Source organism: Phaenicophaeus curvirostris, chromosome 18, assembly GCF_032191515.1.
Source record: "Phaenicophaeus curvirostris isolate KB17595 chromosome 18, BPBGC_Pcur_1.0, whole genome shotgun sequence".
NCBI classification, from domain to species: Eukaryota; Metazoa; Chordata; class Aves; order Cuculiformes; family Cuculidae; genus Phaenicophaeus; species Phaenicophaeus curvirostris.
The window spans coordinates 135,648-161,625 of record NC_091409.1 but is presented as its reverse complement, the minus strand read 5'-3'; the positions used below and the strand labels follow the sequence as shown (position 1 = coordinate 161,625).

General features: G+C 54.2%; 3 protein-coding genes across 3 annotated transcripts in view; all 3 read left to right on the top strand.

Moving 5' to 3' along the window:
* CCNDBP1 (cyclin D1 binding protein 1) overlaps positions 1-7,756 on the top strand; it is an 86,467-nt gene extending 78,711 nt beyond the window's left edge. Inside the window, exons 20-24 of the mRNA XM_069872148.1 lie at positions 2,627-2,759; positions 4,362-4,473; positions 5,779-5,958; positions 6,419-6,512; positions 7,518-7,756. The gene's annotated coding sequence lies outside the window, so the exon portion shown is untranslated. The remainder of the gene's footprint in view (positions 1-2,626; positions 2,760-4,361; positions 4,474-5,778; positions 5,959-6,418; positions 6,513-7,517) is intronic.
* Positions 7,757-10,958: 3,202 nt separating this feature from the next.
* LOC138728606 (serine/arginine repetitive matrix protein 3-like) lies at positions 10,959-16,977 on the top strand. Its single transcript, XM_069872105.1, has 8 exons — positions 10,959-11,213; positions 11,330-11,622; positions 12,112-12,218; positions 13,129-13,243; positions 14,226-14,426; positions 14,799-14,914; positions 15,599-15,695; positions 16,741-16,977. Exons 1-7 carry the CDS (start codon positions 10,959-10,961, stop codon positions 15,640-15,642), a joined length of 1,131 nt encoding a protein of 376 aa, XP_069728206.1. The 3' UTR covers positions 15,643-15,695; positions 16,741-16,977.
* Positions 16,978-19,164: 2,187 nt separating this feature from the next.
* On the top strand, positions 19,165-25,644 carry LOC138728605 (uncharacterized). Its single transcript, XM_069872104.1, has 7 exons — positions 19,165-19,571; positions 20,150-20,339; positions 22,135-22,247; positions 23,775-23,896; positions 24,334-24,403; positions 24,514-24,571; positions 25,519-25,644. The coding sequence occupies exons 1-7, from the start codon at positions 19,165-19,167 to the stop codon at positions 25,642-25,644; spliced, it is 1,086 nt and encodes a 361-aa protein (XP_069728205.1).
* Positions 25,645-25,978: the final 334 nt, after the last annotated feature.

The following is a 25,978-nucleotide window of genomic DNA, read 5'->3' as shown; positions in this document are numbered from 1 at the left end:
ATGATGCTCCTATCTGTCTAATAACCAAAGGTTAACTGCTGTATTTAATGTTTGTGGAATCTTAACCCTGTAGTGCATGATGGTGAGTGATGTATTGGAACCTTTCATTTGAGAGAGACAAAACGGAAAAACACCTACCACCATGCTTAGCCTTGAGAAGAGGAGGCCGAGGGGAGACCTTATTGCTCTCTACAACTACATAAAAGGAAGTTGTGGAAAAGAGGGTGCTGGCCTTTTCTCCGAAGTGACAGGGGGCAGGACAAGACAGAATGGCCTCAAGCTCCGCCAGGGGAGGTTCAGGCTTGCCATCAGGAAAAAATATTTCACGGAAAGGGTCATTGGGCACTGGAACAGGCTGCCCAGGGAGGTGGTTGGGTCGCCTTCCCTGGAGGTGTTTAAAAGATGAGTGGATGAGGTGCTGAGGGACATGGTTTAGTGATTGATGGGAATGGTTGGACTTGATGATCTAGTGGGTCCTTTCCAACATAGTGATTCTGTGATTCTGTGCTAAAGAAGAAAGAATGTGCATAAATTCAACAGCATCTCAGTTAAAATAAACCTCAAGGTGTTATTTGTTTTAGAGATGGAGCCAATAACAGCAAATGTTAAATATAATGGACGGAAGATCCATGAGTGGGTTTAGCAGACCTCAGCTGTCACCAGAAGCTCCTACAGAACCAAAATGTCTAGCAATTAAGGCACAGACCTCGTCGATGGGGGCGACAATCTAGATCAACTTTATTGAGAGGGTGCAAACCTTACATAGTGCCTCTGTATCCAGTAGCAGCTATTCCAGTGAATTTCCACCCGTGAGAATCCTGCAGTACAGCGACAGAGTGCAGCCCCCCTGTTTCCCACAGATGTGCCCCTTCATGTTTTCTGCCTAGTGCATTCCTTTCCTATTAACCCATGGGTCTTAATCAAGATTCCAAGATTGCAACAACCTAGCAAGCATGAGAACATCGGCCGTTTACTCCATGCTTGCTGCTAATGTCGCAGGTATACCAAGGCATCGGCCGTTTGCCCCAGCATACACACAATACTGGAATCTTTATGCCCACAAAAATGTTCCAGCCTGGTTAACCAAGATAACTACTGATAACATTTGTTTGTTATTTCTGTCTCCCATTTGCATCCTGTCGCTATTGTTAATTGTGTCTTGCTTAGCTTTGCTTTGGATGGTTCTGTTTGTTATTTTATGTGCAGATGTTAAAACAGAAGGATTCCATGCTTAGTTTTTAGATTGTCGTGGCTGAAGTCAAAGACGCTAGACAAATATAGAATCATAGAATAGAATCATACAATAATCAGGTTGGAAGAGACCCACTGGGTCATCGAGTCCAACCATTCCTATCAAATACTAAACAATGCGCCTTAGCACCTCGTCCACCTGTGCCTTAAACACCTCCAGGGAAGTAAACAAAGTAAAGTAATAAAATCAAATAGATCCGATGGAAAGCTCCTCCATCTCCAAACAAGAGAAACCAAGTTTCTCCTGGTGGTTCAGAGAACATGTACTGCAAAGTCTGTATATGTAACACAAAGTATGATACATACACGTACACATAATACATATATTTGTGTGTGATGGAGCGTTCTCTTTTAACAGCTACAAGGCACCAAGTTATTATCCTAGGTAGGTGCTTGTCAAGTGACTGAGACTACGGAAGAGGAAGTGGGAGAACTATCTAAATTATAAAGTTGAGAGATCAGTTTCAGTAAGGCTCAATTAGTTCTACCCCAGGGATTGTAACTGGGGAATTGGAAAGACAGATAGACAGAAGAAAAAGCTGTATATGTAATAATCTTTTTTTTCTTCTTAGCTTCAATTTAAAGCAGCTTTAGGAGAATTTAATTTTTCACAGCAGTGCAAGGTGACTCTGCCGATATTGTCAGACCACAGTGATAGTGATTGTTAAGTATTGGCATGAGGCTGGAACAAGGAATATGTTGCTGCTTTCACCAAATTTAAATAAGCAACTGTAACAACTCCCACCTTAAAATTCCTAAGACAAGGAAATCCTTTTGCAATTATTTTCACATTCACTAATATTGTGGAAGAAGCACTGTTACAAAGCAGAAGTGAGTGAAAGTAGCAATAAAATAGAATTGTGCTACTTGGAGCTTGGATTGAAACTTCACCCACTCAGAATGTTGTCTTTCACCCTCAATAACCTGCTTGCAATCCAGTCTGCTTAGACCCTCCTGAATTACCTAATTTCTGGGAAATAAATAGGCAACAGAGTACCATCCACCCACGTGGCACAGTGGACACTAATGTTAACACAAGGATCACTGTACAGGCATTGTAAGAAGCGTATCATCTCACTTGTGCATAATTGAATGATGGGCAGAACACAACTGTGTCCAAAATGTGAACACAGGGTTCCAGAAAAAAAGAAAGGCTTCTTACTGTAACTAGCCGTCCCTCTTCCTGTCCTACAGGAAGCCCAAATAGCATCCTGTTCTACCCCTAGAAAGGAGCAAGTGGGAGGTGTACTCATGGCTTGTGTATTCTGTTTTACCATGTGCAATTTAGATTGGCCAATACGCTTGCATACTAACTTTTTTTGATTTTAAGTTTTTCTGCAGAACATGGATTTTTGCTTTCTTTATGTTTCTGTAGGGTGACGGATTTGCATCGAGAAGCACTGGCTGACGGACTTCCAATGCTGTAATCAAGAGTCCAAGTTGAGACTGGGGAGTTGAAATATGTGGAGGAGTATTGCTTAAGAGCAGCTGCTTGCCTTGCATGACTGGTAGGCACGGGCAGGTTTAACTGATTTTGTCTGATGTGAGCTGGTTTACTGCAGTTGCAGAAGTTTTTGGTTTGGCTTTAAGCCCCTGCAGTGATGGCAGGGGTGCATCTGTGAACGGTGTTACCCTGCCCGCAGCTTTGGGATGTAACCGGGGCTTCACCCGCACCTGAGTCATCTGGCCCTGCCCTAGCACTCCCAGCGCTCATCAGCAATCCCCAAACCTTGTCCCAAGGCTTTCATGAGGTGGTATCTGCGGGTGAGAAGACAGCCGGGGCCGCCCTCGAGACATGCGGACCCCGGAGGCCAACTACATAAATAGTATTAGACAGACAGTGTGTCTCCTTGGACCTGTGGGAAAGCTGACCTCCACTTTCTCTTCTCCTCTAGAGTGGGCAGAGGATGGGCTACAATGTAGAGGAGAACAGGGCAAATGCAAAGAGTAATTTAGTGTCAAATCGTAGAGAAATTCTAATGCCTGATTAATAAAGGAGAGATTTCACTGCTGAAACAGATGAGAATGTACGTCACGAATGTCCTTCTCTTTTGGGCTGGCAAGGGGGCTGGAAATGTTTCTTTTTTGAGTTTCCACTCAGCTGAGAGTTCTCAAAGGGGAGGTGACTGAAACCCGATTCCCAGTCCTGGTTTCAAGGGCTGCAGTACCTGAAGGAATGGCTCTGTTTGGAGGTGGAGGTGTGAGTGAAATAAGCTTGAGTTTCTTGTGCTTCTTACTCCATCCTCAGTGTCTGTCAGCTACTTTAAATTTGGCTGAACTTGTCCCTCAGGAGGTCATCAGGCAGTTGTAAGCTAGGAAAGAGCAGTAGCTAAAGTATTTCTCTGACTAGCTTAATTGCTATAATATCTCATGGTGGTGAGCTTGAGGTCAGGAGATGGAAGTGCAACCTTTCAAAGGCAGCTGTACCTGAATGAACTGCAGTATGTCTCCCTCCCTGAGAAGAGCCTCTGTTCCAGAAAGCTCAGTCAATTGTCTTCCCTTCGATGGCCTCAGAGTGGCAGGAAAAGCTAGAGGAGCTCTGCCTGGTCCCGTGGTGGGCTCAGGCCAGTCTGGCATAGCTTATAACTTGCCAAGTGTTGGTGTGTTGCATGTGGTGGTAAGAGCTGCAGGGGATGTTTCATTTAAAGCACAGTTAATTGGAATCATAGAATCACCAGGTTGGAAAAGACCCATCGGATCATCGAGTCCAACCATTCCTATCAAATACTAAACCATGCCCCTCGGCCCTCGTTCACCCGTCCCTTAAACACCTCCAGGGAAGGTGACTCAACCATCTCCCTGGGCAGCCTGTTCCAGTGCCCAATGACCCTTTCCGTGAAATATTTTTTCCTGATGGCAAGCCTGAACCTCCCCTGGCGGAGCTTGAGGCCATTCCGTCTTGTCCTGTCCCCTGTCACTTGGGAGAAGAGCCCAGCTCCCTCCTCTCCACAACCTCCTTTTACGTAGTTGTAGAGAGCAATGAGGTCTTCCCTCAGCCTCCTCCAGGCTAAACAACCCCAGCTCTCTCAGCCGTTCATCATAAGGCCTGTTCTCCAGCCCCTTCAATTGAAGTGTTTTGCCATAAGTACTTGTTCCCTTTGCTTTGTCAGCAGTGAGAAGCTGACAGAAATATCCACAAAGAGGGAGCCACTGCGGGATCCTGACCCCTCCCGAGGGAGAAGGAAAAGCAATGTGACAGTCCTCCGCACCAACAGCATTCAGGTACATGGCTTTCTTGTGACTTGTCTTTGCTAATCACAGTCAATTGAGCTGACCAGCCTTGGATGGAGTGTTTTCCGTTTCAACTTAGCGTGTGATGGCATGGCGTTTAGTGAATGCCAGATCAAGACAACTGTGTTAGAATGAAATGTACTTCACCAGCTGAACCTGTGCAAAGGGAAGCATTGCTTTTAAAGTGAGGAACGAAATTGTTCCTAGTAATGTACAAATCATTTGTAGAGCAACCATGTATGCAGGCCAGCAGTTACCTGCAAGCTTTCTTGAGCAAAACAAGCCTTACATTGTGCTAGTAAGCGGTGAAGCAGGAAAGCTTATCTCAGTCTTTAACATGCTTCTGCAAGAGGACTGTCTTTATGGTGAGCTGAAGAATATAGATGGAAGGATGTAGCGCTGTCAGGGGAGAGGTGTGGGGCTGCAGAAAAAGAAAGGAGAGTTTTTGAAAGCAGCCAGCAGATGGGCTCCAGCCACATTGCAAAGTGAAGCAGTGCTGGGCTTAGCTGGAGAGGGTGGCTCAGAGCTGTACGAGCACCTTTGAAAAACAAAACATTCCCGATTTTGTAAATAAGTACTGAGATCAGGTGGCTTTTAATGTCGGTCAGCCCCTAAGCTGCCTGGAAACAGGTTGGGTTTGTTTTTGATGTGTTTTGGAAGGTTATAGACGAATTCTAAAATCTGTTCAAGGTATTAGAAGAATTAAACAAGCTGTGGAAAGCCCATCTGGGAACGAGTACTGGGACTGGCTCTTGCCTTTTCTTTGTCAGCACAGCCAACGCTGCCTTGCACTTAACCCAGGCAATTCCCGAGCAGCTCATGTCCGTGGGGAGCAGGGGGAGTTTTCGTTTCTGCACAGTTCCCCTGTCCTGCACTAAGGTGGCAGCTGTATTGAACAGATGGCTGGTGTGTGCTGGCTTGGGATAAGGGTCAATGGGATGCAGGGAGCTCCCTGTAAAGAGAGATGTCAGTTCTCCCGTTTCTAAGGAGGTGAAGGCATCTCCGGTTCAGGGCAGACTGAACTTTGCAGGGTACAGAATCAGCCAAAAACTTGTCTGTACTAGCAATTGCATGCTTGCTTCTCCTATGAGAACATCTGTCGTGGGGCAACGTCTGTGTTAACACTGCTCACGTCTGGGCATAAGGTTTTCTTTTTCCCTGAGGCCTGGAGGTATCTACTGACTACCCGTGCAAGGTGAATGGCTCCAGAGGGAGGCTTCCATTTGACACTAGTACGGCTCTGCTTCACCAGACTGACTGTGCGCTAACGTTATCTCCTCCTATTTCTAAACTTAGAGGGCTTTCCTGGTGCTGAAGTTCCTGAAAGCGTTGTGCGGGCAACCAAAAGGGAGCCACAAGAATTTGAGAAACGGTAGACAGGTAGAGAAGCCGTAAGGAAGAGGCACCAAGAGCGGGTCAGATGGTGACAAGAGCAGCAGGAAAAGGAAGAAGTTGCTTTGCCAAGACAAGAAAATGGTAAGTGAGCTGTTTGTGAGCAGGGGCTGCAAAGTAACCCAAAGGGATGTGAGAATATACTAAAGGAGTCAGTGTCGCTGTTGAGCTGCATTAAGGCTGTCTTTTCGAGTTTCCCTGTTGCAAACTGACGCCTCATGAACTTTACAACTTGTCTGAAAAAAAACCCCAAAACCCAACAAACAAAACCACCCCCGCAAACGACAGAGGCAGCTATGCTTAGATAGTTGGGTTTTGGAGCTGTACAAGCATAGTTGTGGGAGTGGAATGATCTTTGTAAAATCCACAACCTCGAAGCGTGCCTTGCATGTTCCTGGTGGCTCAGTCCAGTGCTGGAGGCATTGATCAGTCTTACAGACAGACGCCTGCCTTCATCGCACTGATGATCCCCCGCTGGAGAGTTTCACCTTCGTCAAAACTGCAACCATTTGTTTCATTTTGGCTTTGATTTCTGTTTTCACAGGTTCACAAGGCAAACCCGGTAGGCAAATACCGTAGTGTAGGAGTGAGGCCCAGTGATCAGTCACTGACTGTACTGAAGTCTCCAGATGTTTCAGGTAGATTCCAGTGCTGATAGGCATCCATGTGATAGGAGGTCTCATCCCTCTCCACTCTCTTGACAGGCAGAGAAGAGAGGGAGCAGTTGCTTTTGTGTAGCTGCTCAGTCTCAATCCTGCACTTGGTTCGGTTCTTGTTTGGAGGTGAACTCCATCTGCGTCAGGTGTCTGGCAGTGCTGTGCAGTTTCTGTGGCCTTGCTTCGTATCTAGGCATCTTGTCCTCTGGAGACTAAACCAGGCTTTGTTACTTAGTACAAATACCATGTACCTGAACTAAACAAAATTCCTAACCTTATCACTGTCCCTCGCTGCTGGGCTGAATCCTTTTCCTGCAGAGGCTTTGGTAAAAGGCGCTTGCTGAACGTGCAATGATGTCTGTGTCTGGAAGAGCTACCTTGCTGTCATACCTCTCACTTTCACGTGTGTGTTTCTTAGACCTGTAGTCTGTGTTAAACTAGAATCATGTGCAGTAATGTGTCTTCTGCAAGCCAGCATGTTACAGGTCTGACCCTGGCAACAGGTCTGCCAGGGAGCCTTTTGTGCCTCAAAAGGAAAATAAATAGCAGTGTGTCTGGGCTGCTTTTCTATTTTGGACTTTAATGTGGAGGTGATTTAGAACATCTTAGTGTAATGAGTTTACACTGGGTAAGATTCAGTTTGGTTTTGTTTTTCTTTTTATGAAGTACATCTAACAGAATAACCACTAAATTAAATCACATTCTCTCTGGACTTCTCTGAAACTTGGCCTGGTGACACTACTTTCTGTCTCACAAGTCCTCCTGTTCCTTGCGGTTTCCTTTCAGTGGGACAAGTGAAAACTTTTGCCATTATTTTGAACGAGATTCTCTTCTCGGCTTTCTTTGGGTGGGCTGTAGCGTGGGGCAGGGGGGAATGGAAGGTCAGAGAAGGAAACATGGGTGAAGGAGGAAAACTCTTCTGTCTTGGGGCTGAGGGTCACTTTGCCTTGTCACCCTGCTAACATTACTTTCTGTGTGTTCTCATAGGTCTCTCTCCTCGGCGCTGTGTGGGAATTGAATTCCCCTCCTTCTCCTGCCCGCGCCCAGGCTGAATGCATGGTCTCACCCAGACCCTCTCCGGGTCACAATGCTACCACCTTTGCTGCGTGACCGGCAACAGCGTGCCCATATCAGGGGACCCTTTGGCCTCTTCTGCCCAGACAGAGGGAAGCCGGAAGAACCCCATGTAAACCAGCATTGTCTGCATTAAAGCTTTTGGTTGGTTGCCCAGTGCTCTATGTGTTTTACTTTTTCAGTGTTTAAAACGAAGAAAAAAGAAGGCAGAGACGGTTCAGGGTGTGTGGTGAACATGTTGTGAGCCAGGATCTGGCACTGGGAATGCCGCGCTGTGCAGCACAGGCTCCGATTTGGCAGCCCGCTTCACTGTATGGGCAGTCAGTTGACTTTGATGGGCTCACTTGTGTGCCAGGGGAGTTTGCTGGATCATGATCACATACGGATGTTCAGCAGGGAAATATTCTTGCTGTCGATGCGTCTGCCACTTCAAAAATCCGCTTGTGTTGGATTTGAATTCCGTGTATTTTCCTCCATCAGGTCAATTTTTCATTTTTAGCCTTCTCATATTTCACAGCTGAAGTGCCTCCCGTTGGAAGAGCTTCCATTGTACGGAGAACGTGTGCTGGGAGGTGTGCGGGAGCAGGAGAAAGCTGACTTTCCTCTGCAAATGCCACCTCTGCCTTACAACTTTTGTTTGGAGAGCGGTGCAGGGCAGTGAGGTTTCCCGGCCGCAGAGGGCTCGGAGAGCGGCCCCTCGGCACGGAGAGCGGAGCCCGCGACCGCCGCGGTGCCCGTGAGCGCAGCCCTGCTCGCCGCGGGACCGGAGCGAAGGGGCGGCCCGGGGGAAGGCAGGCGCGGTCTGCGCTGCTGCGGAGCCCGGCAGCGGGGGAGGGTGTGCGGGCGGCGCCGCGGGAGCTGCTGCTCCGGGCGGTTCGGCGCCCGTCGGGATCGAACCCGCGACGGGAGAAAACGGTGAAAACGGGAACGACGGCAAAAAGAGCTTCGCCCGGCTCGGTGCTGCCGCGTTGTGGCCACGGAGCGGTACTGCAGCCCGGGGCGGGGTGGGGATTCAGTGCTGCCGTTCCGTGGCCTCGGAGGGGTACTGCAGCCCGGGGCGGGGGGGGCGGTGTCTCAGTGCTGCCGTTCCGTGGCTTTGGAGCGTTACTGCAGCCTGGGGCGGTGGCGGGAGGGGACGACCCACAGGGGCGGGCTAGCCGGGAGGAGCGGGGCGGCGGGCGGGGCGGCGAGCGGGGCGGCTCGGCTCTGCTCTTCGCTGCCCTTCCTCCCGCCGCCGGCTGCGGCCAACGGGGTGCAGGCTGGGGCTGGGAGAGGGACAGCGCCGCGTGTCCTCTGTGGGCCCCCAGGGCCCCGTGCCCCCCCGATCCTCCCCGAGGCCCGCGTGTCCCCTGTCGCGAGCCAGGGTCCAGCACGGGGAGTTGGCAGCCCGCTGCACGCTGTACGGGCGGCCGATGGGCTCAGATGGGCTCGCTGGCAGCCAGGGGCACGTGCCGGATCGCGATGGCGTGCGGATGTTCGGCAGGGAAGTGTTCTCGCTGTCGATGCGTCTGCCGCTTCCAAAGTCCCCTCGTGTCGGACTGGAATTCGGTTCCTTTCTTGCAGCGGGTCAGTTGTTCCTGTCCAGCCTGCCCGTATGGCACAGCCGCAGCGCCTCCTGCACTGCAGCCCGGGGCCCGGGGTCGGCGGGGTGGTACTCAGTGCTGCCTTGCCGCGGCCGCCGAGCGGTACTGCAGCCCGGGACGGGAGTGGGGGGGGGCGCACGGCGTCCCTATCATTGACCATATAAGGGCAATCTGGGCAAATTGGCATAAAAGAGCATATTGAGCGTATAAGGGAAAACTGGGCCAATTGGCATAAAAGGTAAAAATAACAGTATAAGGGCAAATTGACCATATAAGGCAAGCTGGGAAAATTGTTCATAAAATGGCAAATCTACCATATAAGGCAAACAGGGCAAATTGCCGCATAAGGGCAAATACACCACAAAAGGGCAAATAAACCATAAAAGGGCAAATAAACCATGTAAAGGGCCAATTGCTATAAAAGGGCAAATTGAAAAATAAAAGGTCAAATTGACCATTGGCGAACCAGGCCAATTGCCATCAAAGGGCAAACTCACCATGAAAGGGCAAACTGATCATATGAGGGCAAACTTGGCCAATGGCCATATTAGGCTAGATTGACCGTTAAAAAGGAAATTGAGACTATGAGGGCAAAGTGGGACAATTGCCGTCACAGGGCAATTTGACCATAAAAGGGCCCAACCCAATCCGAACACGGCACAGGCAGAGTAGGATCCAGAGGCGACCAATCAGAGCACAGAACGCATAGCCAGTCAGAGCACGGGATCGAGAAGTGACCAATCAGAGCGTGGAATCTACAGGCAATCAGAGCACGGCACCAGCAAAGTGGGATCTGGACACGACCAATCAGAGTGCGTTTCGCGCAGCCAGTCAGAAGACAGCGCTGGCTAAGGGGGAATCGAGAAGCGACCAATCAGAGCGCGGAATGCATAGCCATTCAATGCCCTAGGAAATGAATGGGGGGACTCACTGCTGCCGTGCAGTGGCCGCAGAGGGGTACTGCAGCCCGGGACGCGGTGGGGGGGGGTGTGGCACAGGGTCCCTCTCGTTCACCATATAAGGGCAATCTGGGCAAATTGAACATATAAGGGAAAACTGGGCCAATTGGCATAAAAGGTGAAAATAACAGCATAAGGGCAAATTGACCATATAAGGCAAACTGGGAAAATTGCCGCATAAGGGCAAGTAAGCCACAAAAGGGCAAATAAACCATGTAAGGGGCCAATTGCAATAAAAAGGCAAATTGAAAAATAAAAGGGCACGTCGACCATTGGCAAACGGGGCCAATTGCCATCAAAGGGCACACTTACCATAAAAGGGCAAATTGATGATATGAGGGCAAACTTGGCCAATTGCCATAAAAGGCTAGATTGACCGTTAAAAAGGAAATTGAGACTATGAGGGCAAAGTGGGACAATTGCCGTCACAGGGCAATTTGACCATAAAAAGGGCCAAAACCAATCCGAACACGGCACAGGCAGAGTAGGATCGAGAAGCTACCAATCAGAGCACAGAACGCACAACCAATCAGAAGACAACGCTGGCTAAGCGTCATCGAGAGGCGACCAGTCAGAGCTTGGAATCCACAGCCTATCAGAACATGGCACAAGCAAGGTGGTATCAAGAAACGACCAATCAGAGTGCGGTTCGCTCAGCCAGCCAGAAGACAGCGCTGGCAAAGTGGTGTCGAGAAGTGACCAATCAGAGCGCGGAATCCACAGCCAATGAGAACATGGCACAGGCAAAGTGGAATCCAGAAAGAACCAATCAGAGTGCGGAACTCACAGCCCTTCGATGCCCTGGGAAATGAATGGGGTGTACCAAGTGCTGCCGCGCCGTGGCCGCGGAGCGGTACTGCAGCCCGGGGCGGGGGAACGGGACGGCCCACAGGGGCGGGCGAGCCGGGCGGCGCGGGGCGGGGAGCGGAGAGCCGGGCGGGGAGCGGGGCTGTTCCAAGAGCGGCTCGGATCCGCTCGGCTGCTGTCGGCTCCGCGCGGCGCCGTTCGGGACGGCTCGGCTCTGCTCTTCGCTGCCCTTCCGCCCGCCGCCGGCTGCGGCCAACGAGGTGCGGGCTGGGGCTGGGAGAGGGACAGCGCCCCGAGGGCCCCCCCCGTCCTCCCCGAGCCCCGTGTGCCCCCTATCCCTGCCCGGGCTGCCCGCGTCCCCTGTGTCCCCTGACAGCCCCGTGTGCCCCGGCTCCGCGTGTTTCTGCAGCGCTCGTCTCGGTGCGGCTGCGCTCGGCTGCCCCTGGGCAGGGCCCCGCACAGAGCGCTCCCATTGGCTGCGCCGCGCGTCACTCAGCGAGCGGCGGCCAATCAGCGCCGGGAGAGCGCCCGGGGGGCGGGCCGAGGCGGAGCGCGGGCGGGTGGTTCGAGCTCCGCACGGGGCCCGGGCGCCGCCCGCCCTCGCTGCCCGCCGGGGCCCGCGGCCGCAGCGGCACCGCTCGGGAGCGGCTCGAACGGGGCCGGGCTCGGGTGAGTCAGAGGCGCCCGGAGAGGCGCGGGGGAGCGCTCTGTGGCCGGCGGCGCCGCTCCGGGCTCGCTGTCCGTGAGCCGCGGCCCTCCCGGGGCCGGCTCGGGCTCAGGGGCGGTCGGGGCCTTCGGGGCTGCGTCTGCGCTCGGCGTGCGGCCCGGCGGGGGAGATCCCCGCTCGGGAGGGGGAGGAGGGAGGGGGGGAAGGGAAGGAGGGGAGAGAGGGGGAAAGCAGGGGGGGAGTATGGGGCACAATGGGAGGAGAAGGGGGGAGAGAAGGAGGTGGGGAGGAGGGGAAGAGGGGAAGGAGCGGAAAGGGAGGTTTGGAAAGCGCTTTTGTGTTGTCGGTCTAGAGAGAGCGGGGGGGGGGTGTCGCTTTTTTGGGGTGTCGTGTGCGGTGGCGAGAGCTGCAGGGGCAGGGGGGGTTCATTTCATGCACGGTTACTTGGAGTATTTTGCTGTAACAGCTCCTTCCTATTGCTCTGTCAGCAGAAAGAGTCTGACAACTGATGATGAGAGAGCCCCTGCGGGATCCCGACCCCTCCCCAGGGCGAGGGGGGAAGCGACGTGGCGGTGCCCTCCAGGCCAGCAGCGTTCAGGTACGTGTCTTTCTCGGGGCTCACTCCTCTTTGCTAATCACTGTCGATCGAGTTGACGGTGCGAGCCAGAGTGTTCTCCGCTTTGGGTTAGCAAGCGATGGCATCGTGTTTGGTGAATGCCGGATTGAGGTGACAATACCAGGGTGCCATGTGCTTTGCCAGCCGAACCTGCGCACACCACTCACATGCCCTTGCCCCCATGCACACGCCATGCACGTGCCAGGCTAGCGCCACAACCACCCCACGCACACTCCACGCGCGTGCTTTGAACATGCAAGCAACACGTCACACAGGCCGTGCACGTGTTCTGTGCGTGAAGCGTACATGCCATCCACAGGCAATGCATACGCTAGCACACACCATGAAGATGAAACATCAGCCACGCACACGCCCTGCACACACAAGCAACATGCCACGCATGCCATGCATGTGTTATGTACATGCCACACACACACCGTGCACACACCAGACACACTGCAAGCACGCTGCACGCATGCCAAGAGGGGAAGGAGGAGGAGGGGTTAGCTTTGGAAAGTGCTTTTATGTTGTCAGTATAGAGAGAGCCAGGAGGGAGGTCGCTTCTTTGATTCCCTTCTGTAACCATGCTTCTTTGCATTTAAAACTCTTCTGTGTCACAGAGTTTTGCAACGGTGCAACATCCGTAACGCTTGCTGCAGATCCTCTCAGTTCAGACATTTCTCTGTTTCCAGTTACGCTGAGTACCTGTTTAGTCTTTTTGTGTGTTTTGAAGCTTTTTAGACTTCTTTTTAGTATTTGTGTTAAAATACATCTGGTAACAGCGGCATGTAAGGGGAGTTGTCGCATTCTTAATGGTAACTGTAGAGTTAAGGTACCTCGAGTGCCTTGGGGAAATGCAGACGCACCTCTTATATGTCCCTCGTCCTTGCAGAGCACTATGGAGCCTTCCCATCTCTCTTCTACGCTCACGCGGAAGAAGAGGGCACCCACGGTGAAACAGAAGCGATTGCCATTCAGGTGACAGGAGAAACATCCAGTCAGCACAGGTTCATGAAAGGCAGGTCTCGCCAAACTAACCTGATTGCCTTCTATAACAAAGTGACTTGCCTACTGGACGAGGGAAAGGCTGTGGATGTATCTTCTTGGACTTTGGTAAAGCCTTTGACATGGTTTCTCACAGCATTCTGCTTCAGAAACTGTCACCTCTGGCCTGGAGAGGCGCGCACTCTCCTGGGTGCAAAACTGGTTGGATGGAGGGCCCAGAGAGTGGTGGGAAATGGAGTTAACTCCAGTTGGAGGCCAGTTACAAGTGGGGTTTCCCAGGGCCCAGCCCTGTTCAGTGTCTTTATCAATGGCCTGGATGAAGGCATCGAGTGCACCCTTAGCAACTTCTGCAGATGACACTAAGCTGTGTGGAAGTGTGGATCTGCTGGGGGGTAGGGAGGCTCCAAAGGGATCTGAACAGGCTGGAGCGCTGGGCTGAATCCAATGGGATGAGGTTTAACAAGGCCAAATGGTGGGTCCTGCACTTGGGGCACAACAACCCTATGCTGTGCTACAGACTAGGAGAAGTCTGGTTAGAAAGCTGCCTGGAGGAGAAGGACCTGGGGGTGTTGGTTGACAGGGACTGACCATGAGCCAGCAGTGGCCCAGGTGGCCAAGAAGGCCGATGGCATCTTGGCTTGGATCAGAAACGGCGTGGCCAGCAGGTCCAGGGAGGTTATTCTCCGTCTGTGCTCGGCACAGGTGAGACCTCACCTTGAATCCTGTGTTCAGTTCTGGGCCCCTCACCACAAGAAGAATGTTGAGGCTCTAGAGCGAGTTTTTTTTTTACGGGAAGGGTCATTGGGCACTGGAACAGGCTGCCCAGGGAGGTGGTTGAGTCACCTTCCCTGTAGGTGTTTAAAGGTCGGGTGGGTGAGGTGCTGAGAGGTATGGTTTAGTGAATGATAGGAATGGTTGGACTCCATGATCCTGGGGGTCTTTTACAACCTAATGATTGTGTGATTCTGTCTCTTTTCCTGACAGCCCAGAAAACCAGTCCGGAGAATGTCCTTGTTGCAGAAAACCTGGCAAAAGTCTCGCAGAACAGCCCTGCTTTTTCAAAGCCCGGTATTCTTCTGTCCCGTCGCAAGGAGTAACGGTGATTTTCTCGTGCTTATTGCTGCCCCCTCAGCGTCTGTCGTATTCTTTAAGTGTGGCTGAACCGGTGCCTCAGGAGGTTGCCAGGTGGGAAAGAGCAGCTGCTAAAATGTTTTTCCTGTTAGCTCAAGGGCTAAGGTATCCCGTGGCGCTGAGCTTGGGGCGATGAGATGGAAGCACGGCCTTTCAGAGGCTGCTGTACCTGGGTCAACCGCAGTACGCCTGCCTCCTTTGAGGAGAGCCTCTGTTTGGAAAACTCAGTCGCTTGTCCTCCCTCCGAGTGGCAGGAAGAGCTAGAGCAGCGTGGTGGGCTCGGGCCTGTCTGGCACAGCTCAGAGGATACCGGGTGCCAGGGTGTCGTGTGTGGTGGCAAGAGCTGCAGGGGTAGGAGGTGGTTTATTTCAAGTACGCTTACTTGGAGTACTTTGCTGTAACAGCTCCTTCCTTTTGCTCTGTCAGCAGAAAGAACCTGGCAGACGTGTTGGCGATGAGAGAGCCCCTGCGGGATCCCGACCCCTCCCCAGGGAGAGGGGGGGAAGCAACATGGAGGTGCCCTCCAGGCCAGCAGCGTTCAGGTACGTGGCTTTCTTAGGACTCACTCCTCTTTGCTAATCACTGTTGATCGAGTTGACGGCACGAGCTGGAGTGTTCTCTACGTTGAGTTAGTGTGTGACAGCATCAGATTTGAGTCTGTGCCAGATCGAGACGACAGTACTAGGGTGCGATGTGCTTCGCCAGGCGAACCTGTGCGAAGGGAAGCGTTGCTTGCAACGTGAGGAACAAAATTGTTCCTTGTGCCGACAACAAAAAGGGAGCTGTGAAGTAACCCCAAGAGGGATTATGCAAGAGCATACTAAAGTAGCCAGTGTTGCTGTTGAGCTGCCTTCAGACTGTCTTTTCCACTTTCCCTGTTGCAAACTGACTCCTCGTTAACTTTACAGCTGCTCTGAAAAAAAACTCCCAAAGCCAGCCCCGCAAACGACAGAGGCAGCTCTGCCGAGCTGGCTGGGTTTCCAAGCTCTACAAGCATGGTTGTGGAAGCGGAATGATCTCTGTAAAATCCACAACCTCGAAGCGTGCCTCGCGTCTTCCTGGTGGCTCGCTCCAGTGCCCGAGGCAGCGAGCGCACTTACAGACAGGCGCCTCCTGCCTTCTTTGCACCGATGGTCCCCCCCAATCCCACTCCCCTGCTGCCAGTTTCACCCTCATCAAAACTGCAAGCGTTTGCTTCCTTTTGGCTTTGATTGCTGTTTTCACAGGTTCACGAGGCAAATCCGGTGCGCGAATAAATACCACAGCGTAGGAGTGAAGCCAGCGACCGGCCACTGACCGTGCCGAAGTCTCCCGACGTCTCAGGTGGTTGCTGGCGTGGATGGGCTTGCATGTGATCATAGGAGGGAGGTCTCATTGCTCTCCGCTCTCTTGACAGGCAGAGAGGAGTGGGAGCGGTTGCTTTTGTGCAGCTGCTCAGCCTCAAACCTACACTCAGTTCCGTTCTTGTTATGCTTGATGTGCGGGTGATGGTGAGCTCCGTCTGAGGCACGGCACACGGGCAGTGTCGTGTGGTCTCCGTGGCCTCATTTCGTGTCCAGGCATCTTGTTCTTTCGAGGCCAAACCAGGCTTTGTTCCTTTCTACCAATATCGCGTGCCTGAACTAAACCAAAATGCCTCAGCCGATCGCTGCCCCTCTCTGCCGGGCTGAGTCCCTTTCCTGCAGAGGCTTTGGTGACAGGCGCTTGCTGAACGGGTGCCGACGCGTGTGTCTGGAAGAGCTGCCTCGCCGTCGCACCTCTCGCCTCCACGCGCATGTTTCTCAGGCCTGTAGTCTGGGCCAAGCTCGAGTTGCGTGCAATGACGTGGTTCCTGCCAGCCGGCGCGTTGCAGGTCTGACCCCGGCAAGAGAAGAGGCGTGCCGGGGGGAGCCTTCTGTGCCTCTGGAGGAGGATAAATAGCAGGGTGCCCGGGCTGCTTTGCTACGCTGGGCTGTCATGTGGGTGTGATTTAGAACATCTTAGCGTAACGAGTTTACACGGGGTAAGGCTCGGTTTGGTTTTGTTTCTCTTTTTGACCAAGTTCATCTAACAGAATAACTGTTAAAACGAATCACGTTCTCTATGGACTTCTCTGAAACTTGGTCCAGTGACACTGCTTTCTGTCTGGCGAGTCCTCCCGTTCCTTGCGGTTTCCTTTCGGGGGGGATGAGTGAAACCCTTGGCCGTTCTTTTGAAGGAGATTCTCTTCTCGGCTTGCTTTGTGGGGGCTGTAGAGTGGGGGCTGCGATGTTTGGAAGGTCAGAGAAGGAAACGTGGGTGAAGGAGGAAAGCGTTTTTGTCCTGGGGCCGAGGGCTGCCTTGTCTCATTGCCCTGCTAACGATCCTTTCTGTGCGTTCCCTCCCGCAGGTCTCTCTCCTCTGTGTGGCGTAGGAAGTGGATTCCTCTCCTCCTGCGCACACCCAGCTGGAAGACGAGGCCTCGTCCAGACCCTCTGTCCCGGTCGCGCTGCTGCCACCTTTGCTGCGTGACTGGGAAGAGCGTGTCTGTCTCCAAGGATCCTTTGGCCTCTTCTGCCCAGGTGTGGGGAAGCCAGAGGAACCCCGTGTAAACCAGTGGTGTCCACATTAAAGCTTTTGATCGGTCGCCGACTGCCGTACACGTTTTGCTTTTTCAGTGTTGGAAATGAAGAAAGAAGGTGGCGGCGGAGGCAGTTCGGGGCACGTGGTGATGGCGCCGCGAGCCACAGTCCGGCACGGGGAGCGCTGTGCTGCGCAGGCTCCGAGTTGGCAGCCGGCTGCACGCTGTACGGGCGGCCGATGGGCTCGGACGGGCTCGCTAGCGGCCGGGGGCACGTGCCGGATCACGATGGCGTGCGGATGTTCGGCAGGGAAGTGTTCTCGCTGTCGATGCGTCTGCCGCTTCCAAAGTCCCCTCATGTCGGACTGGAATTCCGTGTCCTTTCCTGCAGCGGGTCAGTTGTTCCTTTCCAGCCTGCCCGTATGGCACAGCCGCAGGGCCTCCCGTCGGAACGGCGTCCATCGTCAGGAGACGGCGTGCGGGAGCGGGGAAAGCCGCGGCCTTTCCCCTGGAGGTGCCACCTCTCCCTTTCAGCCGCCGCTCGGAGGTTTCCCGGCCGCAGAGGGCTCGGAGAGCGGCCCCTCGGCACGGAGAGCGGAGCCCGCGACCGCCGCGGTGCCCGTGAGCGCAGCCCTGCTCGCCGCGGGACCGGAGCGAAGGGGCGGCCCGGGGGAAGGCAGGCGCGGTCTGCGCTGCTGCGGAGCCCGGCAGCGGGGGAGGGTGTGCGGGCGGCGCCGCGGGAGCTGCTGCTCCGGGCGGTTCGGCGCCCGTCGGGATCGAACCCGCGACGGGAGAAAACGGTGAAAACGGGAACGACGGCAAAAAGAGCTTCGCCCGGCTCGGTGCTGCCGCGTTGTGGCCACGGAGCGGTACTGCAGCCCGGGGCGGGGTGGGGATTCAGTGCTGCCGTGCCGTGGCCGCGGACGGTACTGCAGCCCCGGGCGTTGGGGGCGCCCAGGTGCCCGATCATTGACCATATAAGGGCAAACCGGGCCAAGTGCCATAAAAACGAAAATTGCCATAAAGGGGCAAATTGAGTATATGAGGGCGAACTTGGCCAACTGCCGTAAAAGAGCAAATTGACCATATAGGGGCAAATTGCCATAAGAGAGAAAATTGACCATGTAAGGGAAAACTGGGCCAATTGCCATAAAAGGTCAAATTACCCTATAAGGGCAAATTGAGCACATAAGTGCAAACTGGCCAAATTGACAATAAGAGGGCAAATTGTCCATCAAACGGGCACAGGACACGGCACGGGCAAAGCGGGATCCAATCAGAGTGCGGAGTCCGCAGCCAATCGGAACACAGACCTGGCAAAGTGGGATTGAGAATCGACCAATCAGAGCGCAGAGGCCCATCCAATCAGAAGGCAGCACTGTCAAGGTGGGATCGAGAAGGGACCAATCAGAGCGCGGAACGCACAGCCCTGCGATGCCCAAGGCAATGAATGGGGGGTGCCAAGTGCTGCCGCGCCGTGGCTGCGGAGCGGTACTGCAGCCCAGGGCTGAGGGGGACGGGACGACCCACAGGGGCGGGGCGGAGCGCAGGGCGGGGCGCGGGGAGGGGAGCGGTGCAGAACGGAGAGGGACAACGTCCCGCGTCCCTCTTTGAAGCTCCCCGCCCCTGTCCGCGGTGCACGAGTCCCCTCGGCTCGGCCCCGCGCGGCTCGCTCAGGCTGCGTTGGGTTCCGCTCGGTGCCGGCAGGCTGCCGTTGAAACGGCCCCGCGGGGACAGCGGGCGCCATGCTAAACGGAACGCAGCGGCTCCATGAGGTGCGCCGCCATGTTGTACGGCACGCATGCGCAGTGAGTCCAAAGGGACATCGCCATGTTGCATGACATGCATGCGCAGTGACTGCTTATGGGCGCCGCCATGTTGTACGGCACGCATGCGCAGTGAGTCCAAAGGGACGTCGCCATGTTGCACGACACGCATGCGCAGTGACTGCTTATGGGCGCCGCCATTTTGTACGGCACGCATGCGCATTGACTGCAAATGGGCGCCGCCATGTTGGGCCTCACGCATGCGCATTGACTGCAAATGGACGCCGCCATGTTGGACTTCACGCATGCGCAGTGACGGCTTATGGGCGCCGCCATGTTGTACGGCACGCATGCGCAGTGACTGTAGATAGGCGCCGCCATGTTGTACACTACGCATGCGCATTGGCTACATTGTAGGTGTCGCCATGTTGTACGGCACGCATGCGCAGTGGCTACATTATAGGCACCACCACGTCGTATGGCACGCATGCGCAGTGGATCCTCCGCTCAGCCAATCAACGCCCGTAGAGCGGTTGTAGGGCGGGCCCTGCAGCGAGCGCTCCCATTGGCCGGAATCCCTGCGCTCGGGATGAATGGGGCGGGGACTCAGTGCTGCCGCGCCGTGGCCGCGGAGCGGTACTGCAGCCCGGGGCGGGGGAACGGGACGGCCCACAGGGGCGGGCGAGCCGGGAGGGGCGGGGCGGGGAGAGAGGCGAAGAGCGGCTTGCAGCCGCGCAGCGCCGTTCGGGACGGCTCGGCTCTGCTTTCCGCTGCCCTTCCGCCCGCCGCCACTGCGACCAACGGGGTGCGGGCTGGGGCTGGGAGATGGACAGCGCCCCCCGGGCCCCCGTGTCCCTCCCAGGTCGGGAGCGGCTCGAACGGGGCCGGGCTCGGGTGAGTCAGAGGCGCCCGGAGAGGCGCGGGGGAGCGCTCTGTGGCCGGCGGCGCCGCTCCGGGCTCGCTGTCCGTGAGCCGCGGCCCTCCCGGGGCCGGCTCGGGCTCAGGGGCGGTCGGGGCCTTCGGGGCTGCGTCTGCGCTCGGCGTGCGGCCCGGCGGGGGAGATCCCCGCTCGGGAGGGGGAGGAGGGAGGGGGGGAAGGGAAGGAGGGGAGAGAGGGGGAAAGCAGGGGGGGAGTATGGGGCACAATGGGAGGAGAAGGGGGGAGAGAAGGAGGTGGGGAGGAGGGGAAGAGGGGAAGGAGCGGAAAGGGAGGTTTGGAAAGCGCTTTTGTGTTGTCGGTCTAGAGAGAGCGGGGGGGGGGGGTGTCGCTTTTTTGGGGTGTCGTGTGCGGTGGCGAGAGCTGCAGGGGCAGGGGGGGTTCATTTCATGCACGGTTACTTGGAGTCTTTTGCCCTAACAGCTCGTTCCTTTTGCTTCGATACTGGATTATGGGGAGGAGGGGACTGAGTGCCCGTGGGTTGAAATCAGGGGAGCCCACAAGAAGGCTGATACTGTGATGGAGTCTGTTACAGACCAGCCAGCCGAGAAGAAGCAGCTGATGAGCTCTTCTATAAACAACTGGGGATAGTCTCAAGATTGCTCCCTCTGGTCCTCGTGGGAGACTTCAATCTTCCAGATATCTGCTGGAAGTACAATACAGCGGAGAGGAAGCAGTCTAGGAGGTTCCTGGAGTGCGTGGGAGACAACTTCCTCACACAGCTGGTGAGTGAACTGACAGGGGAAGGTGCCCTCGTGGACCTGCTGTTCATGAACAGAGAAGGCCTGTGGGGGATGTGGTAGGAGGACGCCTGGGACAAAGCGATCACGAGATGATGGGGTTTTCAGTTCTAGGTGAGGTGAAGAGGGAGATTACCACAACAGTCACATTAAACTTCCAGAGGGCAGACTTTCGACTCTTCAGGGGGCTGGGAGCTCTTCAAAAAGGAAATCCTAGCAGCTCAGCAGCAAGCCATCGCCATGCTCCAGAAAAGGAGCCGGCAGGGGAGAAAACCAGCTTGGTTGACTAGGGAGATAGTTGATAGGGAGACTTGAGAGACATCAAAAAAAAGAGGAGGGTCTGTGAGCTTTGGAAGAAGGGACAGGCATCTTGGGTGGACTACAGGGAGGAAGTGAGATCATGCAGAGGGAAAATGAGGGGGGCTTAGGCCCAACTAGAAATCAAATTGGCTAAGTCTGTGATAACAGAAAATCTTTCTATAAATACATTAACAATAAAAGGAGGACTAGGGAGAGTGTTCAGTTCCTATTGGGTGCAGAAGGGACAACAGTGACAGGGGACGAGGGCAAGGCTGAGGTACTTAGTGCCTTCTTTGCCTCAGTCTTTAATAGTAAGGAAGGTTGTTCCCTCTGTGTACAAACCCAGGAATTAAAGGAGCAGAATGAGGCTCCCATGATCCAAGAGGAGGTGGTCAGAGCCTTGCTTGCCCAGCTAGACACCACAGGTCTATGGGGCCGGATGGGATCCACCCAAGAGTATTAAAGGAGCCATGGATGTGCTGGCCAAACCCCTTTCCATCATCTTCCAACAGTCCTGGCTGACTGGGGCAGTTCCACTCGACTGGAGGCTGATGTTGTGCCCATCTACAGGAAGGGTTGCAGGGAGGATCCAGGGAACTCCTGGCCTTGTCAGTCTGACCTCAGTGCTGGGAAAAGTCACGGAACAGGTGATCTTGAGTGCTATCGTGAAGCACATGCAAGAAAACTGGGTGATCAGGCCCAGTCAACACGGGTTCGTGAAAGGCAGGTCTTGCCAAACTAACCTGATCGCCTTCTATGACAAAGTGACTCGGCTGCTGGATGAGGGAAAGGCTGTGGATGTGGTCTTCCTGGACTTCAGTAAAGCCTTCGACACACTTTCTCACAGAATTCTGCTTGAGAAACTGTCACCTCTGGCCCAGCCAGGCGCACACTCTCCTGGGTGGAAAACTGGTTGGATGGCCGGGCCCAGAGAGTGGTGGGAAATGGAGTTAACTCCAGCTGGAGGCCAGAGACAAGTAGGATTCCCCAGGGCTCAGTGCTGGGTCCAGCCCTGTTCAATGTCTTTATCAATGACCTGGATGAAGGCATTGAGTGCACCCTTAGCAAGTTTGTGGATGACACTAAGCTGAGGTTGTTTAGCCTGGAGAAGAGGAGGCTGAGGGGAGACCTTATTGCTCTCTACAACTACCTGAAGGGAGATTGTGGAGAGGAGGGAGCTGGGCTCTTCTCCCAGGTGACAGGGGACAGGATGAGAGGGAATGGCCTCAAGCTCCACCAGGGGAAGTTCAGGCTGAACATCAGGATAAAATATTACACGGAAAGGGTCATTGGTCCCTGGCAGAGGCTGCCCAGGGCGGGGGTTGAGTCACCTTCCCTGCAGGTGTTTAAAGGACGGGTGGATGAGGTGCTGAGGGGCATCGTTTAGTGGTTGATGGGAATGGTTGGACTCAATGATCCAGTGGGTCCTTTCCAACCTATGGATTCTATGATTCTATGATTCTTTTTGCTTTGTCAGCAGAGACAATCTGACAGAAGTATTGATGATGAGAGAGCTCCTGTGGGATCCCGACGCCTCCTCAGGGAGAGAGGAAGAAGCGACGTGCTGGTGCCCTCCAAGCCAGCAGGATTTGGGTATGTGGCTTCCTCGGGACTCATTACTCTTTCTTAATCACTGTTGATCGTGTTGACGGCGCGAGCCGAAGCATTCTCCGCTTTGGGTTAGCATGTGACGGCATCGCGTTTAGTGAACGCTGGATCGAGACAACAATACTAGGGTGGCAGGGGCTTCGCCAGCTGACCCTGTGCACGCCACACAGCATGAACATGGCACACACATGCCAGGCCCACGCCCCACACATGCAATTCACCCCCCATGCACATTGTGCTGCCCCCATGCACACGCCATGCACATGCCAGGCTAGCGCCACAACCACCCCATGCACATGCTTTGAACATGCAAGTGGCATGCTACACACCAGCCAGGCACACGCCATGCACACACCTTGCACACACAAGCAGCATACCACATACCACACGCATGTATTGCACACGCAGGCAACATGCCACGCATGCCATGCATGTGTTGTGTACAGGCCACACACTCCACACACAGGCCACTGCTTCCATGCACATTCCAGGCTCATGCCACAACAGTCAAGCACATGTCACGCACACGCCTTCCACATGCAGGCAACATGCCACGCATGCCACACTCTCCATGTGTATGTTATGTACGGGCTGTGTACATACCATACACATGCCATGGACATGCTAGCACATACCATGAAGATGACATGCCAGCCACACTGCAAGCATGCTGCACACACACGAAGAGGGAAAGGAGGAGAAGGGGAGCTTTGGAAAGCGCTTTTATGTTGTTAGTGTAGAGAGTGCCAGGGGGGAGGTCGCTTCTTTGATTCTCTTCTACAACCAGGCTTCTTTGCATTTAAAACCCTTCCGTGTCACAGGGTTTATAACGGTGCAACATCTGTTACGCTTGCTGCAGATCCTCTTGGTTCAGACGTTTCTCTGTTTCCAGTTACACAGAATACCTGTTCAGCCTTCTCATCTATTTTGAGGCTTAGCATCTTTTTAGTGTTTGTGTTAAACTATGTCCCGTAACAGTGGTACGGAAGGGGAGTTGTTGCGTTTTTAACGGTAACTGTAGAGTTAAGGTACCTCAAGTACCTTGGGGAAATGCAGACGCACCTCTTAGAGGTCCCTCATCTTTGCAGAGCGCTGTGGAGCCTTCCCATCTCTCTCATACACTCGCGGGGGAAGAAGAGGAGGGCGCCCATGGGTGAAAGGGAAGCGGTTGCCATTCAGGTGAGAGGAGAAACGTCCGCTTTGCAGCTCTGAGTGAGGGTGACGTTTGTGATGCTGACTCCTGGTTCTGGAAGCAGCTTCCGGCTCCTCCCTTTGTTTCTCTGTGGATGAGGGCTCGGTGTATCGGCCCAGCTTCTGTGCCGGTGGCGTGGTCCTGTCGTTGACGACATCGTTGTTCATCGTGCGTGGGGGTGGGGGGCTTTTTCTGTTTTCTTACTTATGCTCCGATTGTCACCTGTAGCTGGACAAATGACTCTGTTAGCATCGTGATGGTATTCCGAGGTGGCGTTAAAAATTCCTTAACGTATCGTGCACGTCTCTCTCTCCTCACAGCCCAAAAAGCCAGTCTGGAGAATGTCCTTACTGCAGAAAACCTGGCAAAAGTCTCACAGAACTTCCCTGCTTTTTCAAAGCCCGATATTCTTCCACCTTCCATCCCGTCGTGAGGAGTAACGGTGAGTGAGCTGGCACAGCACGGGGGGAGGAGGAGGATGAACTTTATCTGCTCTCTGCTGGCTAAACGAAAGGGCTGTGGGACCATCTTCATGGCATTGTTGCCGAGCGAGGCCTCGTGTTGTTGCCCTTTTGCGTTCCTTTGCACGTGTGTACGTGTGCGCTTACGCACGAGTTGATGTTGTGTCACGGCTGTCAGGTGAAAGCCCCGGGGAAGGCGATGGCCGAGCAGAATGCGCGCAGGCCGTCCGACGCTGTTCAGAAGGCGGTTGGATCCCTGACGAGCCTGCAGAGGCACCTCAGGGCCCCGCAAGGGTGGAACGTTCATGTTCACTTGGCGTGGAGACGGATGGTGGTGTAACTAAGCGGGTAGCTTCGCTGTTGGGATCTGCAGCTGGAAGCTGTTGTGGGGTCGTCCCGTGGGTCTGAATTTTTCCAGTGCGGAGGCCGTGTGCTGAGACCGCCGATCTGCTTGCTAAGCCAGAGGGTCCAGCTCTAGGGGTGGAAAGGTGACGCGGTGTTGGCCGTCCTCGCCACACGAGAGCCGGCAGCACCGGGAGCCTCCTTAGCATGAGGGTGTCTGCAGCTGAAGTGGCTTCTTTTGCCTCTCTCTGCTCAGATTGGGCAGATCTCATCCTTCAAGCGAACGCAGAAGGCTCCGTATGCTCCCAGGTCCCGTAGAAAGGGAAGTTTGGGGATTCCCCGACTGCAGTAACCCCTGCTGCTGCCTGTGGATTGTTGCGCCAAAGACACCCTTCGCGCAGGGAGGGGGCACATGGGAGATGGGTGACGCGCTTACGTAAAGAGTGTCCTGCGGGCGGTGTGTCTCCTCAGAGCCGTGTGAAAGCCGACCTCCACTTTCTCTTCCCCTCTAGAGCAGGCAGAGGATGGGCTGCAAGGCTGAGAAAAACAGAGCGAGGCAAGCGGCCAGCTAGATTCAAAGTGGGGAGAAACACTGATGCCTGATTAACAAAGGAGTTTCCACTGCTGAAACGGATGAGAACGGACGTCACAAGCGTCCTTCTGTTGGGGGCCAGCAAGGGAACCGCTTCTCTGGGGAGAACTTGCACACGGCCGGGGGGGTTCTGTCATGGGAGGTGACTGAAACCTGATTCCCGATCCTGGTTTTGTGAAGGAGAAGAAAGGGCCGTGAGACCTGAAGGCAGGGCTGTGCTTCGAGGCAAAGGTGAGTGCCCCATGCACACGCCATACGCATTCTAGGCTCACGCTATGCTCACCCTATGCATACGCCATGCACAAGCCTTGCATACGCCACTGCGCCCATGCACACGCTGTGCACATGCCAAGTTTATGCCATAACCACCCCATCCACATGACACACACACGCCTTGCACACACAAGCAACATGTCACTCACACCACACATACCATGTGCTTGTTATGTTTATGCCTCGTACATGCTTACACGCACCACAGACACAGCAGCACGCTGCCCTCCCGCTGGCTGCGGCCAATGAGATGCAGGCTGGGACCGGGAGAGGGACAGCGCCCCGTGTCCCTCCCGTCCCCCTGAAACCCTCCTCTCCCTGCCCAGGGTGCCACATGGGGCCGGGGGGAGTGCGGGGATACACAGCCTTTCCTCTTATGTCTGCTCTCTTTTTTAGACAGCTTTATTGGACTTGAGTTTTAGCCTCATGATTACGCATAAGACGTGGCTGAATGTGACGGGAAGACTGCTGGGAAAATGGCAAGAAGAGGATCGACAAGAAACAGCGGAACACGCCCTTTAGAGTTTGCTGCTCGTCCCGCTGCTGAGAAATGGGAGTGTCCCTGAATTTGCTACTGCATGAGACAGACTGAAGAAGTTTAATAGAAGTTCAGTTCTATCTAAATGGTAGATGGGACTGTGCTTATGTAAAGCATATTGTATGTAACTGTAACCAATACGCTTCAAGGCACTGTATCTCAGCAGCCAGAACATGGAAGGAATCTTTTAATCTGTACATTTTTTTAACAATGATAATTGATGTTTGGTGGCTTAATAACATCTATAATTTTATGTCATTTCAATCAAGCCTGGCTGTCATACATTGAACTTCCAGTAAACCACCAACATTTTATACT

What these genes read in the sequence shown, in the direction of transcription:
- LOC138728606 (XM_069872105.1), top strand. Translation starts at nt 10,959, where the DNA reads ATGGGGTGTACCAAGTGCTGCCGCGCCGTGGCCGCGGAGCGGTACTGC. An exon ending in CGCCGGCTGCGGCCAACGAG is followed by an intron (nt 11,214 to 11,329) that starts GTGCGGGCTGGG and finishes GTCCCCTGACAG; the next exon opens with CCCCGTGTGCCCCGGCTCCG. An exon ending in TCCAGGCCAGCAGCGTTCAG is followed by an intron (nt 12,219 to 13,128) that starts GTACGTGTCTTT and finishes TCGTCCTTGCAG; the next exon opens with AGCACTATGGAGCCTTCCCA.
- LOC138728605 (XM_069872104.1), top strand. Translation starts at nt 19,165, where the DNA reads ATGCGCAGTGGATCCTCCGCTCAGCCAATCAACGCCCGTAGAGCGGTT. An exon ending in TCCCGTCGTGAGGAGTAACG is followed by an intron (nt 23,897 to 24,333) that starts GTGAGTGAGCTG and finishes GAATTTTTCCAG; the next exon opens with TGCGGAGGCCGTGTGCTGAG. An exon ending in TCCGTATGCTCCCAGGTCCC is followed by an intron (nt 24,572 to 25,518) that starts GTAGAAAGGGAA and finishes TCTCTTTTTTAG; the next exon opens with ACAGCTTTATTGGACTTGAG.